Here is a 14440-nt window from a genome sequence, read left to right as displayed (position 1 = left end):
TCATTAACATTTAGGCAGAAAATAGTGAAGTTGAATGACCCATACAAGGTTTTTACACATTTATAGAATTAGAATTAACCTTAAGTGGAAAAAGGTTTTGTGGAATCAAGTTTTCAAATTTGAGCACGTGGTCTCCAATACAGCATATTTATTGGTTTAAAGGACCTTAACAGAGTATCATAAGTTTAGGCCTTGCTGCAATTTGTATTGAAAGTTTAAAATCATATATTAAAATATGATGCAGGCATCACACAATAAAAGTGTGTTATGTCCCTTCTGCTTCCGTTGTTAATGTTGTGCAGAGGAATCTGTACAAATGGATAAAAAGTGCTCACTGAAGTCACTGAAAGTGACTTCTCTTCCTGAGTGAAATAATTGTCTTCCTCTAATGACCTTCATAATCCAGGTCCCTCTTGAGAAATGAAAAAAAGCTGGCAGTAAGTTTTTGCAGAGCTGGATTTTCCAAAAATTAGCCTAACAAAATGGGTGTTCCTTCACTACATTTTCTTTCTCAAGAGGAAACATGTAACAATACTAATGGTAATCTTATTGTGTTCCTCCTGCTAAACTTTGTGTGTGGTTGCAGATGTCTTATGTCTGGTTTTGCGGTGGATTAGTCCCAGCAGAATTGCTTTTGATGGACATGATTAGAGACTGAAGTCACACTCTTACACTGTACTAAATTTTATTGGGCAATTTTCTTGGTTATTTTTTGACTTCTGCACCAAAATCAGTAGAAGATCCAAGTTCTTCCTCAGCATTCTCCTTCCCACAATGTTCATGTTTCTTTTCTTTCTAACTCATCAGCTGTTTTGGCAGTTACTTTGCTTTTGTTTACCACATCAAACAGGTTGTCCACAGTCATCTGCTCTGTGTCAATGATAAGTCTTCCAAAAAGAGAAAAATCCATGGTGCCTGTAGAAAAAAAAAAAAAAAAAAAGACAATATTGGCCAAATTCTGTTCTGTCTCACAATGCTCTATATCCAGAAAAGCTGTCTGAAGTCAATGGAGTTGCTCTGATCTACGCCAGGCTAATTGAGAGCAGACTTTGGGTTTTGAGCTGGGTAAAGTTGACCGTAAATGCTAAGGGCGACCAAAAGGATAACTTGCAGGCCTTTTTCATCCATTTGGCAGCCTTCTTCCAAACTAAATGTATTGCTTTTTTGCTTGTGGTTCAAAACAAATAAGGACCCAAATCTGCTTTGTGTTAAAATAGTTTTCATGGATCCTGATGTGCCTGTTACTAAATAAATGAGTAAAGAAGTTGATAACAAATGCTAACTAGGAAAGGCTGAAGGTTGATTTAAGGGTTTGTACCTACTGCAGCGTACTTTAAAATGTACTCCCGACCACCAGCAAGTTTGCTTTGCTTAAAGTGCTTTCTGTTACAATGATGGTGTAGATAACCATTAAGCCTGTGGAGAATTTCAGTCATGTCGTAGTGTTGTTTTAAAAAACCCTTTGCTAGGCATACCTCCTAAGGTTTTCTGCCCTGGTCCAAATTGAGTACTCTCAATCTGTGGTCTAGCATGCTGTTTCTTAAGCAGTAGACTTTTAAACACATTCTTCCATGGGTTGTGTTAGGGATTTTTTTCTTTTTAAAGAAAGTTAGCTTTTTAGAGCCACACAATGGATAGAGTCAGGGAAAAATCTGTGGAGTGGGATGGAATTTGCACTAGACTTATGTTCTAATTGTATGCAATGATTTCTGGCTATATCAGCATTAAAAGGCAAATATCTGTGTGTCTGTCTTCAGTCTTGTCCTGTCTGGCTTTGAAGGAGTAGAAAGCAGGTAGTTCTGAAGTTGTCAGTGCTGCTCTTAGGGGTTCTATACATACAAAGCAGAAACAAGGGCTTCTCCCAGTTTTTCAGATTAATGTGTTTCTCATTTTGCTGTGCATTTCCCTTTCTTTGGTACTGCACAGAGACCACATTCATCTTTCTCCCAGTGTGTCCCATCAGAGCTGTATCATCCAGACTTAGCCAACATACTCAAGGGAGCTTCTATGAGATTTACACTAGCACCTCTTACCAACATTGGAGTGATTGGCTCAATCAAAGCTATATGGAATTAGTTACAATCAAAGACTGATGTTTAAGAAGTTGTGAATAGCTAAGATTACGTATTTACCTCACTTTATTAGACTCTCTACTTCCTTCTTCTTCTTCATAGCTTCAATTTTATATCATCAAAAATCACCAAAGAATTACTAAGACTGATCATATAACACTATATATGTTCATCTAGAGGTAAATTGGCTGTGGGTAGGACTTTCTTGTCAGTATTCCTGTGTTTGACAACTAACAAGTGAAAGAACTGACTGACATCTTAAAAAGTCGTCAGAGCCTGGATCCTGAATCAGTGACCAAAGCTGGCTGCAGCAAGCTATCCTTTTCAGACCATGGGGCTAAAAAGTATGAGGAAGACCAACTTTTCAGGTTCACCTGAGGCTTCAAGAGTTTTTGATCTGAACAAACTTTCAGAAGAGCTCTATAAGATTAAAGTTTTATGAAATAAAAACAGCAGAGACACAAACAGGGAACTGCACATCTATGAACTTTGCTTTAGTTAGAGTCCTTCCTTAAAGGCTGGTAGAATTCTTCCTCTGAGCAAAGAGTAGCACAGGGAATTCCTAAGTTTCCCACAATTTTCTAGGCTAGCTGGACACAGTGTCATTCCATGGTGCACACTGGGCTCAAGGGCTTTCACACTCTTTATGGTCCCAGAAAAAAATGGGAAATTTTTGTCTAAATAAAGGAAGCTGTGCAGAAAAGTCATAAGGATCTGTTTGTTAGAAAATACATGTTTCTGATGCTTGAGGATTGCCAAGATGCAGGCAGAGATTGTGACGCTATTTTGGTTTCACCAGAAAACAATTAATACAGCTGAGCCTCTGATGCTACGCATTTTTTGTGCTTAGCTTCGGATTCCTGTCAAGTTTCTAACCAGCACAACAGGCCTTAGCTTGACTATTAGACCCCATGAACTGATTGTTCAAATTGCTTCATGTAGAGCCAGGGCTGCAGGGTTGGTTCATCCAAAATACAGCTGAGACTTCTTTTTTATTATGATGATTTTACGTGTTTTCAGGCATCCTAAACCATAACTAATCTGTGATTTTTCTAGCATTTACTACGGCGTAAATTCTAGGTTTTGTCATGATGTTTCAAGTTTTGGTGACTTTCCACAACACTACATGAAATGTTTTGATTTTATAAATATTTATGGCTGGAGATCAAAGTGCTGGTAATAGTGGTGGGTGGGGTTTTTTATTATTTTATTTAGGATGGGTACATTCCCCATCTCTTAGAGTTGCTGTCTGTGTCAAATACGATGAGTGGTAGGATAGGTATGAAACAGCAAAGTGGGGAGACTCAACATCAGCATTTAATGTAAGACTCAGGCTGTGGTATGGATTATTAAAGGCCCAGAAGAGAGAAGAAGTTAATTTCTTTTTTATTGCTGTAATAGAAGAAAACACATGTTGGGTGGTTTTTATTTTTTCCTTGATGTTTATCTCTGGGTCCTGCTTTTGGATATTTAAAACAATTGAGGCATAAAACTTGACAAAGAAAACATCTTCAGGATAAACACGCAGTCACGTATCTGTGGATGTGCTAAGAATGTCTTTAATAAACACACATATGAGCTGAGCTACCTAGCGTTTGGGTGTGCTTTGACCTAGAATGGCATATGATCAGCCATAGGAGAGATTAATAGCTTTTTTCACTATTTGGGTGGTATGGGTAAAAATGTAAATAGAATATAAAAAGGAAGTGGATTTGGGAAGATTTATCTGTGAAATTAAATGGCTTAGTAAGGTAGCATTTGTTCATACCATCAGATCTTTATTAGTCTTTGACAGCAGTAACATACAAAATCTGATTTGCTCTTTTAGGTTTGGAGTAGGGAGGATACAATTATGTTTCCTGTGCAGACTTGAAAGGAAAGAATAAAAGTGTGAAATTTGTAATCTTTGTCTTTGTAAGAATATCTTGGAAGCTCCTGTAAGGAATGCAGTAGAGAAAGAGACATGAAATAGGTTAAGAAAAATTTTCCTTTGAAGCCATACTATAAAAAAGGACTTAGTTGATGTATGGGTAGGTATTGACCCACTAATACATAAGTAATAATAACACAAAGTTTAAAAGTTACAGCTTGATGAGTATCTCAAGTACAGGTCCTATTACTGTTGATAGTAGCACTTTTTATCTGAATTAAAACATCTCTGTAGATGTATCAGGTTTTCTTTGCTGACTGTGGGTCTCAATGAAAGGAAATGTTTAATACTTGTTATAAGTGCAGAGTCCAGTTGACATGTTCTTTACTGTAAAGGCAATGGTAGATTTTCCTGTTTGAACTTCATGAGGAAAGAAGAAGGCACTGAAGCTCAAATGAGATTATAGCTGCATGGTAAATAAAGTCACAGCGTTGACTGAGACTAATTATTTTACTTTATTTTTCCACTGTGTGTTTAGCTTTGGTGAACTACCTGAGGAAATGCAATGCCAAACCAGGATGTGAATGCATTTCTCTGGTTTTGCATGGTAGTGTCTAATGCAGTGGAGTGTACATGCCTTCGAGAGTTCACCTCTTCAGTGTGTTTAATAGTGTTTGTAAACATGACCCTATGAGGCCAGGAAATTTTTTTTAACACATAGGATGCAATGGGAGGAAAAAACCCAGCAGTTTGGCAGGATGCCATTTCCCTTTGAAGTAAAGGTCAATAACAGTGACCTTCAAGTGTTAACCAGTATGCAGTTCCAAGTTCTGAAAATGCCACTTCTCCTCTCTTTCTGTATGCATTTCAGTATGTATTGCTCCAAAAGTCTAGCTACATCTATCTATGTTTCTTTATCCCTCTGCTCACAGAAATGTAAAAACAGCGATCATGTTCAACGATCAGAGAATTATGACTCTTGAAGTCTTTGCAAAGCCTTGACAGTATCGTAAGCAATACTCTGCTGTCTTGCTCTTCTTTGATGTGTCCTATATAACAAGTGTGGAGGTGTTACCTAGATATTATTTACGTGTGAAAAGCTGATGCTGATCATATTTTAAGGATAAGAAAGTAACAGTAGCCTAAAGAATAGCATCATATGAAGGTGTAGTAAGTGCATGTACTTCACATCATTTGTCAGTTCCTCAAGTTTTTATCTGAACTGTTTTCTTTGTTTAGGGAAGAAATACCAGGATCATTTTCCTTTTGACCTTTGTAATTAGGCATCTTAGTCTTGCTGTATGCAGAGTGTCAAATTTTGAGGCTTTGTAAGTATGTTGTTATCCAGATCATTTCATGTATTTTTATCTTTGCATAGTTGCACCAACTGCAGTGGTCTGTCACATGTGGCAGTGGAATGGAAAATTGCAGTGGGATTAATCAGTTGTTTCTTTTGTTTTCTTTTTAATGAAAGAGAAAAATATATTGCCATATCTTTATATAGAGTAATAAATGATGAATTTAAATTATTACCACTTTCAGCTTTCCCATAAAGGACTAGTTGAATCTGTTTTGGCAGCTCAGATAGAATAAAGGAAGAAGCAGCAGAAGTGTACTAAAGCATTTGTTTGTTTTACAATGACTTAGGAATTTGGCTATGAATTGTGGGGTCTAACCTGTGAAACTGGAATTTCACTCATAAATTGAGGACAATGGCAAGCGATGGCAAGAGAAAGTAAAATTACATCCACTGTGACTTGTAAAGATCTCTCCTTGATGGAACATTTTTCGTTTCCTCTTTGTTCACCTGTTAGGGGTTCAGGGATGCAGTAAGAGGTAAAACAGTCAGAGGTTTTATAGGAGGAAGAGTGAGAAACAATCTTGAAAGGAAAAATTGTGAGATCGATTGTAGTATTTAATTTAGAATAATGTTGTGGAGTGGCTAAGGTGATCTACTTCACTGAATGTAGCCTGTAATCCTGGTCATAGAATCATAGAATGTTTTGGGTTGGAAGAGACCCTAAAGATCATCTCTTTCCAAGCACCCTGCCATGGGCAGGGACACCCATCACCAGACCAGGTTGCTCAGAACCCTATCCATCCTTGAACACTCCAAGGATGGGGTATCAAAAGGCAGTGAAAGTTTAAATGGAAGTCATTTACAGAAGCTAAATTGAAAAGCACTTGACTCAATTACAAAAAGAAAGAGAGAGAAAATTCTTCATTAGTATTTAATGGCACATAAGGTGATTTTTCAGATAGTGTGGGAATACTAACCGATAGCTTTACAGTTCACCAGTCCTTTCTTCTCCAAGTCACTTCATAACTTGAAGACTCCTATTTTCACTAAAGTTGAGTGTTTCTTGGAAATTTCTATATAAATCTGTGGATGGTTGCAAAAGGGTCAGAAGTACACTTAAAGCCTTGTCCAGTAAGCTGAAAAATTTAGAAGAAAAGACTTTAAAAAGGTTAAATGAGTCCTATACAAAGTGGAATCAGACCACAAGGAAGATGTTTTAATGTACTGTTATCTCAAGAGTTAACTTCTGTGTGCATTGTATATACAGATCAAATCACTGGTAGCCTAATTATGACAAGACCATCCTTTTTTCTATTGTTCTATATTCAAACATTAGTGATCAAATTCTTCCCAAATTAAAATGATTTAAATCTCATCTTACACTTTCAAAATATCTTTTGATACTGAGCAGAGCAGAGTGTGTTTCTGTAATCATGCATAATTTGTTGGTGAGCCTTTTTTGTTTTGCTTTGTGTGGGGGGCATTTCTTTGATTGTTTTGGGTTTGAGGTTTTTTTGTTCCTTCACAGCCTTTGATTTTTCTGTTACCTCTACCTTTGGGATTTTTTGGAAGGGGGCAGTGAGAAACTTGTTTTCTGGGCTACAAGCTGCAACAAAGAAATCTGAAGTTCCTTCAAGCTGCCTTTGCCAAAACTCTGTGGAGGAAAGAGATTGGGGACAGCCTGGAGAGGACAGAGGGTACATACAACCCTTGTACACACTGATTGCTCAGCTCTAGAGTCCTGTGAGATGGAGAGAATTTTTTGGTGCTTTGAGTTCTTGTGAAGTAAGAGTTATGGTCTTCAGAGCAGTACCTTAGTTTTAAAATCATCTCACTGTGACTGAGTGAGGTGTGCATGAGGTACGATGCTGGGCATTTTATGGACTTTACCCCTGCCTTCAATTAAACTTGTAGATGAGTCCCTTTATTATAATTTCCCTTTATCAGTCTGTGTTTGTCAGTGTTTTTCTCTCTTCAGTTTTGAGTAGCTATTTAGTATCAACAGGGCAAGTTTAATTGGCACTCTTTTTATTTCTTTTTTTTTTAATTTATTTTTAAAAGGAAAGAACTTAATCTTTCAGTTCTAAATCCTTTGTCTCGATTTTGTTTTGCTGCCCTAGTGGTTCTCTATCCACAAATTGCACTTTCATGGTCTTTTTTAACATGCACATTATTTTAAGGGACTATAAATACTTTCATATCAAATTTTAGTTGAAACATCTGAGCAAAACTTGTGCCTTAGAAGATGTTTGTGAGTTTCCATGACCGATGATATATTTTATAAAGATTTGTGGGGTCTTGGGGTTTTGTTTATTTGTTTAGTGGCGGTGTTAGCCTGTAGCAGTAAACCATTTTAGAGATGAAAATAAACATAGTGATTGTTTTGAAATTTGTTTTCAGTGCTATAAAGCTTCTGCTTAAATACTTCTAATCTGATACTTTTATCATTGTAACTGAAGTAACCCAGGAATAGCCTTAAGGTTAGCTGAATATATCTGATCTTTCAGCATTAGCTGAAGCCCTTCCTCCCTGCTGCAGGATAAATATTTACCTTTTGTTAAACAGGACAGATTCCTCTGTGCTTCTGAAAAATATGCTGGCTTCTGCAGCCTTGTTTAATTGGAAACCTCCCAATGAATCCTTTTTCCTAATTTAATTCTACTATTGCATTGACACCAAATTTGCATGTATACTTGGGAGGGACAGTGAGCTTTTCTACATCATCCCTTCTCCATTGCGCACAAAAATGAACACATAACCCTGAACAGTCCAGATGGATTCACAAGTGTGTCTGCTGTTCTGTTTGAGCATCTGACTGTAGTTGAATGTCATCTGTCTGTAGTTGGTGTTGTCCTGTTTTAATAAATATTCACATGGAAGTTTTCCTTTTCTGCCTTTTAGGAAAGATTTAGCTAGGAGATACTATGTGATTTCATGGGCAGAATATCTGTTCTCTGACAAGACTGGGAAACAACTGCTACTATTGCTTTGGTTAAAAGGAGAGCACACATCTTTCCTGCTTGGGAACTTACCATCTCCTCTGATCCCTTTCTGGGCAAAGTCAAGGGGTCTGAAACTGTGGGTTTAGTTGCTGAAAGAGGACTTTCCAAGTGTTGAGCATCTCTCATAAGCACATACTTATTTCCATTGTGCAAGTTTTCCTTTGACCAAACTGGCTTTCCCAGGTTGGAGAGCATGTCTGCCTCTGTGCACACCAATCATCTCTGCAGCCAACTCCACAGAGCCAGCTCCTCCCTCTGTTGCTGCTGTCCTCCTACAGTTAATATTAGCAAAGGAAAAGAGCTTTCCAATCAAATTTTCTTCTAAGCTTTTGATCTAGAAGTCAAGGAAACTTGAGGAAAGAATTATTGGCCTGAGAGAAGAATGATCTCAATAGAATCTCTAAAATTTCTTTTCAGCTTCTTTCTCTGTTCAGTTCAATTATAACTCAGTGGTTTCCAGTTCAATCTGTACTGTATAAACTCCCATCCTTACTACCATGCCCTCATGTGGAGAAATAAATTCTCAAAGAACCCTTTCAGATTTATAATTTATGAGATTCACCATATCAGATGGTTATTTCACTTAGAATTTTGGGCGTTTTAAGGCAATTGAGGAGGGAAGAAATTTGGACATCATCAATCTGAAATCCTGGTGGGAGCTTAAAACACAATAATAATGGGGCCACTCTTGTTCATTTAAGCAATAGCTGTGCTGCCAACATTATAGGATGCATTGTGCTCTTATCAGAGAACCCTGATCCCACAGAGCTTCAGGAGTTATTTCCCAAATGTGATTGCTGTAGGACTAGCAGATGCAGATGTTTCCCTTCCCAGGAGTTAATAGCAAAGCTAGTCTTGAGCTACTTGCTAGTAAGAAGGGATTATATGAACGCTCCCTGGTCAACTCTTTCTTTTCTTTTTTTCTGTATACTGGTATATGTGTGGAAGTTGAGAAGTGTCTCTGTAAGGAAGGTGTATGTTTGTGGAGAGGACAGGGAGATGAAGAGATGACAACTGAGATGATTATGTCACTATAGCTCCCTAGGAACGGTTGAAAGTGTTTACCTGTAGATGTTTGCCAGAGTATTGGAAAAGTTCCAGGTGCTGCCATTTTCCTGATTATTCTGTAACTAGCTCCATATAAATGCAACAAGTTTTGCATTGACCCTTTGCATTGCACTCAGTGAGTTCATGGTCTCACGTTGTAAATATTCATTATTCTTATAACATGGAAATTAATTCTAAATGGAAAAAAAAATCCACAGAGCATCCCTTCAGAATTAGAGGAAAGAAAACAAGCTTTCAGGAAAATGCAAGGAATATGAGTGTCTTACAGACTTTATGACTGTTTGTATGCTTTCTTTTTTGAATGGAGCATAACCTAATGGTATACAACATTAAATGAAGTGGAGAACTGTATCAACTACAAATGCAGAAGAAGCCCAAGGAGAGAATATTTTCTAAATCTTCCATCAGTCTTGGTTTGGGGAGGAAAAAGCATAGATGGGAGGGAGAGGAAGCAAGACTATGTAGCCTTTTTTGTCATGTTTAATATAGTTTTCTTTTTTTACTTATGTGGTTTGTAGGTTATGGAGCCTTTATGCATGACTTACAATTCTCTTTTGCCAGAATTACTACTGAACTGAAGCCTGCTTTTACCATACTAATAACTCTACTGAAATAATTCATGTACTGGCATCTGATAACTTAAATATTGCTATTTGCAAATAGTCCTGAACTGAGTTGGTCTCTCTGTTATTTCTAACTCAGTGGTTCACCCTGTTCTGTTTTCCAACTGAGCTATTGGTTGCTTAACAGGAATGTTTTACTTGTGTTAATTTAGAAAGTGTGATGTCCAATGCCAGCTGTCCCATACCAGCACAGTGTGTACTGTCCTTTAAGCCAGAAAGACACTGGCTTTAATGACTAATGGGTTGAACATGGGTATTGTCATGAATGTTTTTCATTAATGCCTCTGCAGGTAGGGCAGCAGCAAATGGAAAGCCAAGCTTAAGTAAAAACAGTGACATCTTTGAATCTCAAAAATTAATATTAAAAATATAAATAGGGGAGAGGATAACATTTTTATATCGGTAGCTACCCTTGTGCCAGCACATACTTAGCAGTAAGTTTTAGGTGTCTTTCTGTTTAACATAGAGGAGCCAAAACTCCCTCCTCCTCAGTGTTTTCCTTCCATTTCTAACTTCATTGCATTTCTTTTTCTGGGGACTCATGTTGTTTTCTCTTCCACCTTCTGTCTTTCCATCCCACTGCATGCCTCTTTCCTTGGTCTGACCTCAGAGAGGACGAGTATGAAGAGGAGGAAGAAGAACAGCCAGTCACAGAGCCAAATACTGAGGATGAGGGGGAGGAAGAGGCCAATAGGCAGGTCAAAGCCAGGTACCAGGATTCAGCTTTGTCCCTCCACCTTTTCTTGAGACACTGGCATGAACTCACCGGCACAATGTGCAGCAGCATCTAGTTTTTCACTCACGTTCCTAGATCACCTGTTAAAGCCACTCTCCAAGGAAATGTTTCTGCATTTAAAAACTTTGGGGAGGGGTGTGGGGGTGGCATTGTTAATGGAAACATGTCGGCACTCTCTCCCTTTGTGTACTGCTCACAAATCTCAAAGGGTTTACTAGAAAGCATAGCTTCTAAGCATGGATTAGGTTTATCTTTTTAGTTAAAGCAATGGTGAAACATTGCAATGCTTTGCTGAAGATGTTGCTTGGTTTCTTAGGTTTTTATCCCTGTCTTTATAATGCCACCTTGTTATGCAGTAGATTCACGTTTTTGAGTGCTGCGTATGTGCTGCGTATATTTCTATCAATTTTGTTCATGTTTTAATAGCAAAGAACTACTATGAGGTAAAACTGATATATACGTGTGTGTATATATATATATAAAATTTTATAAACACTTACCCATCTGTCTAAATATAGATATAAGCAAATCACCTATCAATATTCTCATTTAAAAGTTTCTACTTAGATCTGAGATATATATATGTATTTGGCATTTAACAACATGATTCTAATAAACTGGAAGCAAGAAAATACATTCTTTGTTCCAGACAGCTATTTGATTTAGGTTAAATTATTTGGCTTTGCAACTCAGCAAATGAGATTGGATATTTTTTTAAATAAACCACATTTATGCAGACACTGTACAGTACGGAAGGAAGAAAGGAAACTGTTTAATATGTGAATTCCAAAGAAAATACTGTACTGTTGTTATTAATATCTTCCAGTTAGCAAATCTTGCCAATGGCTGCCTGAAATTTCAAAATTAAGTGATAATTTCCTCAAATCTGATTCTTAAAAGTCAAATAAAAGACACAAGTTATTAGTAAATTGCATGAATATACTAAAAAACTATAAAAAAAGTGAGGAAGATCTACACAGAGAACATAATGTGTTCTCTGCGTCTTTTAAAATGATAATCACTTTGAGATAACTGGCTTTTATTCCCATTATTTTTCATAGTACTTCCTTTCACTGTCACTGTAGCATTACAAAAATGATCTGTACCTTGGCCATTCTTGTCAAGTGCTGTCAGGACAGGTAGGCCTAGCATGGTTTCAGTGTCTCCTGTCAAGCACAGCAGGTGCAACAGATGAAGGTTTCCAGATTGCCCATTGTGCTTCCATTGTGAGAACAATTGCCTGGTATATATCTGATCATTCACTTCATAATATCACAACATATATAACATGTATTGTGTTTTTGTTGCATATGCTGTGCCAAACCCACAGATAAGGGCCGTGCCTTCCATACCTGTCAGTGGATTGCAGAGGTGGTCTCAGTAGAATGAAATCAGCCACTTGCCAAGTGGATCAGCCCAAAGAAAAATGCACAGTGTTTTTGCTGGAGTTACTAGTGAAAACAGATATCCTGGAGTGCAGATGCCATGGCTTTTCACCTGCCTTGTGCCTTCTGTCACTCACCAACACCTGTCTTCAGTAGAGCAAAGCAGATGTGCTTTCTGTTTCCCTTGATGCAACTCTGAAAGTCTCTATTGAATACCAGAATGGGATACTGACACTCAGAGAAATCAGAAATTAGTGCCTTCACACCTAGACAAATGGTCTGGTAAGGCATTGCTTTCAAGATCATTCTAAACTTGAATTTTGACAGAACAGTGATGATTGAGTAGTTTTTTATTTTCATCTTTGACAGATGAATGTTTCTAGTAAAAATATCATATCCCCAGGGAGGATGATACTCAGATACCTGAAGATGCTTCAAGAAAGTCATGCAGTCATACATCTTGAAGTATCTGTACTCTATGGACCATGTTATCCAGTGTATTGAGTCCGCTTGTACTGGCTCTGACGATGCTTACAACCTAACTTGAAATTCATGAAAATTGTTCAGAAAATACTTGTGAAAAAATTCATGAAAATTAGTTCAGAAACCTGTAGATTAAATACCCTCCTTTCCTCTAAACTGAGTTGCTTCCTTTCCCTGGTATTTCCAACCCCAAGAAGAATCCTAGTGGGATACAAAGATGTGAGTTATCTTGCTTTATTTGAAAAGAGGTGGTAATTGTCTAAATTTGGAACGTTTTTGATTGTCTGACACTCCTTTACTTGATTTTTTTTCCCTCCAAGCATTACTTCTATTGATCTCTCTTTTCCCCATTTTTCTCTCCTTTTCTTCCCTTTTCATGATTTTTTCCTCCTGCAGTGAGGTTCAAGACGTGCGGGAGTCTGTGAATGGAAACTTTTCACAGTGTTCTTCAGCTGTCTCCAGTACCATTTCTCCAGCTGAGAGGTCTCTTCCCTGCGCTAGAGCAAAGAGCTCTTCTAGCAGCTCCACTTCTGTGTCTGACTCATCTATCTGTCATCATAATTCTGTCCTTTCATCATCATCTTCACCGGTGACAGCATTTCTGAGCTCTCCCCAAAATTCCTCAGCATCCGTTACTCCAAAGGCATCTCCAACAGTGGAGAAATTACCTTATGTACCGCATACTCCTTTTCACCTCTTCTCATATGACTTCGAAGAGTCTCCAGCATCTGTGAAAGAGAAGGAAGCAGAAATGATGAGGGAAAACAGGTAGATTCTATACAACTGACAATAATTTTTAGCTAATGAACAACACCTTTCAAGAATTTTATAGTGGTAATAGTGCACTCTATGTGTTGTATTATTTCCAGAAAAAAATTGTGTTAGTTTTAGTCCTATAAGCCCGTATTTTGATTTGATTGGTATTCTCTTGTTGCCTTTGTTGCCTTCATTTTGTCTTACTCTTCTTCAAGGTCTGTGGTTGATAAGTATCCTGGTTTCCTCTATGGAGCAGTGGATAAGTAACCCATGATTTGGGAGATCACAGAAAGGAGCACCATTTTGCTCTTATTTAAAACAATATAATTTGAAGACATGATTTCATGAAAATTAATGGAGCTCTTCTGCTATAAAACCAAGAGAGGTCAGATCAGCACTTGAAATTCAGGGGTGAAATCCCAGCTTCAAAGGCTGAACTGCCAAATCCCAAATTTGTTGTTAGATTACAGTGCATGTCCGTGTCATGTGCAATTTCAACTCATGTTTGTAATAAGAGATCTATAAAGATAACATAGCATTCAGAATAGACAGTTTTATCCCCACAACTTCTGCTCAGTTCCGTTGTTCCTCTTGCATTTCTCTTAGGTTTTAATCTTAATTTCCCCATCCCACCCATTTAAATTTTTTTTTAAGAATTGCTTTGTCTTAGATTGTTTTCAGGTAAAACAGACTGACAGTGAGTAGCTCTAAAAACAATGATAAAGAATCACCTTGAAAAGAGGTTGATGATTTTTTGCTGTCTCTCCCAGAGTGTTCTTTGACTTAGGTGCTGAAAACGTACACATATATTGTATGTATATTTATTTTTTCCTCTCTCCAGCAGTCTTTCTGAATTTCTGCATGTGAACAAATATTTTGATTCCTTTGATCCTTTTAATTTTCAGTCTTTCTCTTCTAATAAGTGGGTGTGTTTTGTTGCTTTTTCACATTGCTGAAAAGCCTGAAAATCCAAGCAGCTGTTGACAAAAGACTTAGTTCACATATTTTTTTTTACCTACAACTTGAATGCTGGAATTCCTGTAAATTTACATTTTCTTGCATAGATGCAATTTTCCTCTAGACCTCTCACACTCGTTTATTGCTCTCCCGTTGCTGCTGTTATACTTTAGAGAGCAGATTCCTTT

The 14440-nt window shown here is 37.5% G+C and overlaps 1 protein-coding gene and 1 long non-coding RNA gene across 10 annotated transcripts in view; both read left to right on the top strand.

Moving 5' to 3' along the window:
* The window catches only part of LOC126635861 (uncharacterized), a 1135091-nt gene that overhangs the window by 909258 nt on the left and 211393 nt on the right, over positions 1-14440 (top strand). The gene's annotated exons all lie outside the window — the stretch shown is intronic.
* The window catches only part of FHOD3 (formin homology 2 domain containing 3), a 387674-nt gene that overhangs the window by 275971 nt on the left and 97263 nt on the right, over positions 1-14440 (top strand). For 5 of the 9 annotated variants that reach the window (XM_050307337.1, XM_050307354.1, XM_050307309.1 and 2 more), the window contains exons 11-12: positions 10546-10644; positions 12936-13307. The exons of 3 other annotated variants lie outside the window; for them this stretch is intronic. In XM_050307337.1, the coding sequence (XP_050163294.1) occupies positions 10546-10644; positions 12936-13307 (471 nt within the window). The remainder of the gene's footprint in view (positions 1-10545; positions 10645-12935; positions 13308-14440) is intronic. One more of the 9 variants, XM_050307347.1, reaches the window with a different exon arrangement.

Source organism: Myiozetetes cayanensis, unplaced genomic scaffold, assembly GCF_022539395.1.
Source record: "Myiozetetes cayanensis isolate MyiCay16 unplaced genomic scaffold, myiCay2020 scf1, whole genome shotgun sequence".
NCBI lineage: Eukaryota > Metazoa > Chordata > Aves > Passeriformes > Tyrannidae > Myiozetetes > Myiozetetes cayanensis.
The sequence above is the reverse complement of the archived record's forward strand: the minus strand, read 5'-3'. Positions and strand labels throughout refer to the sequence as shown.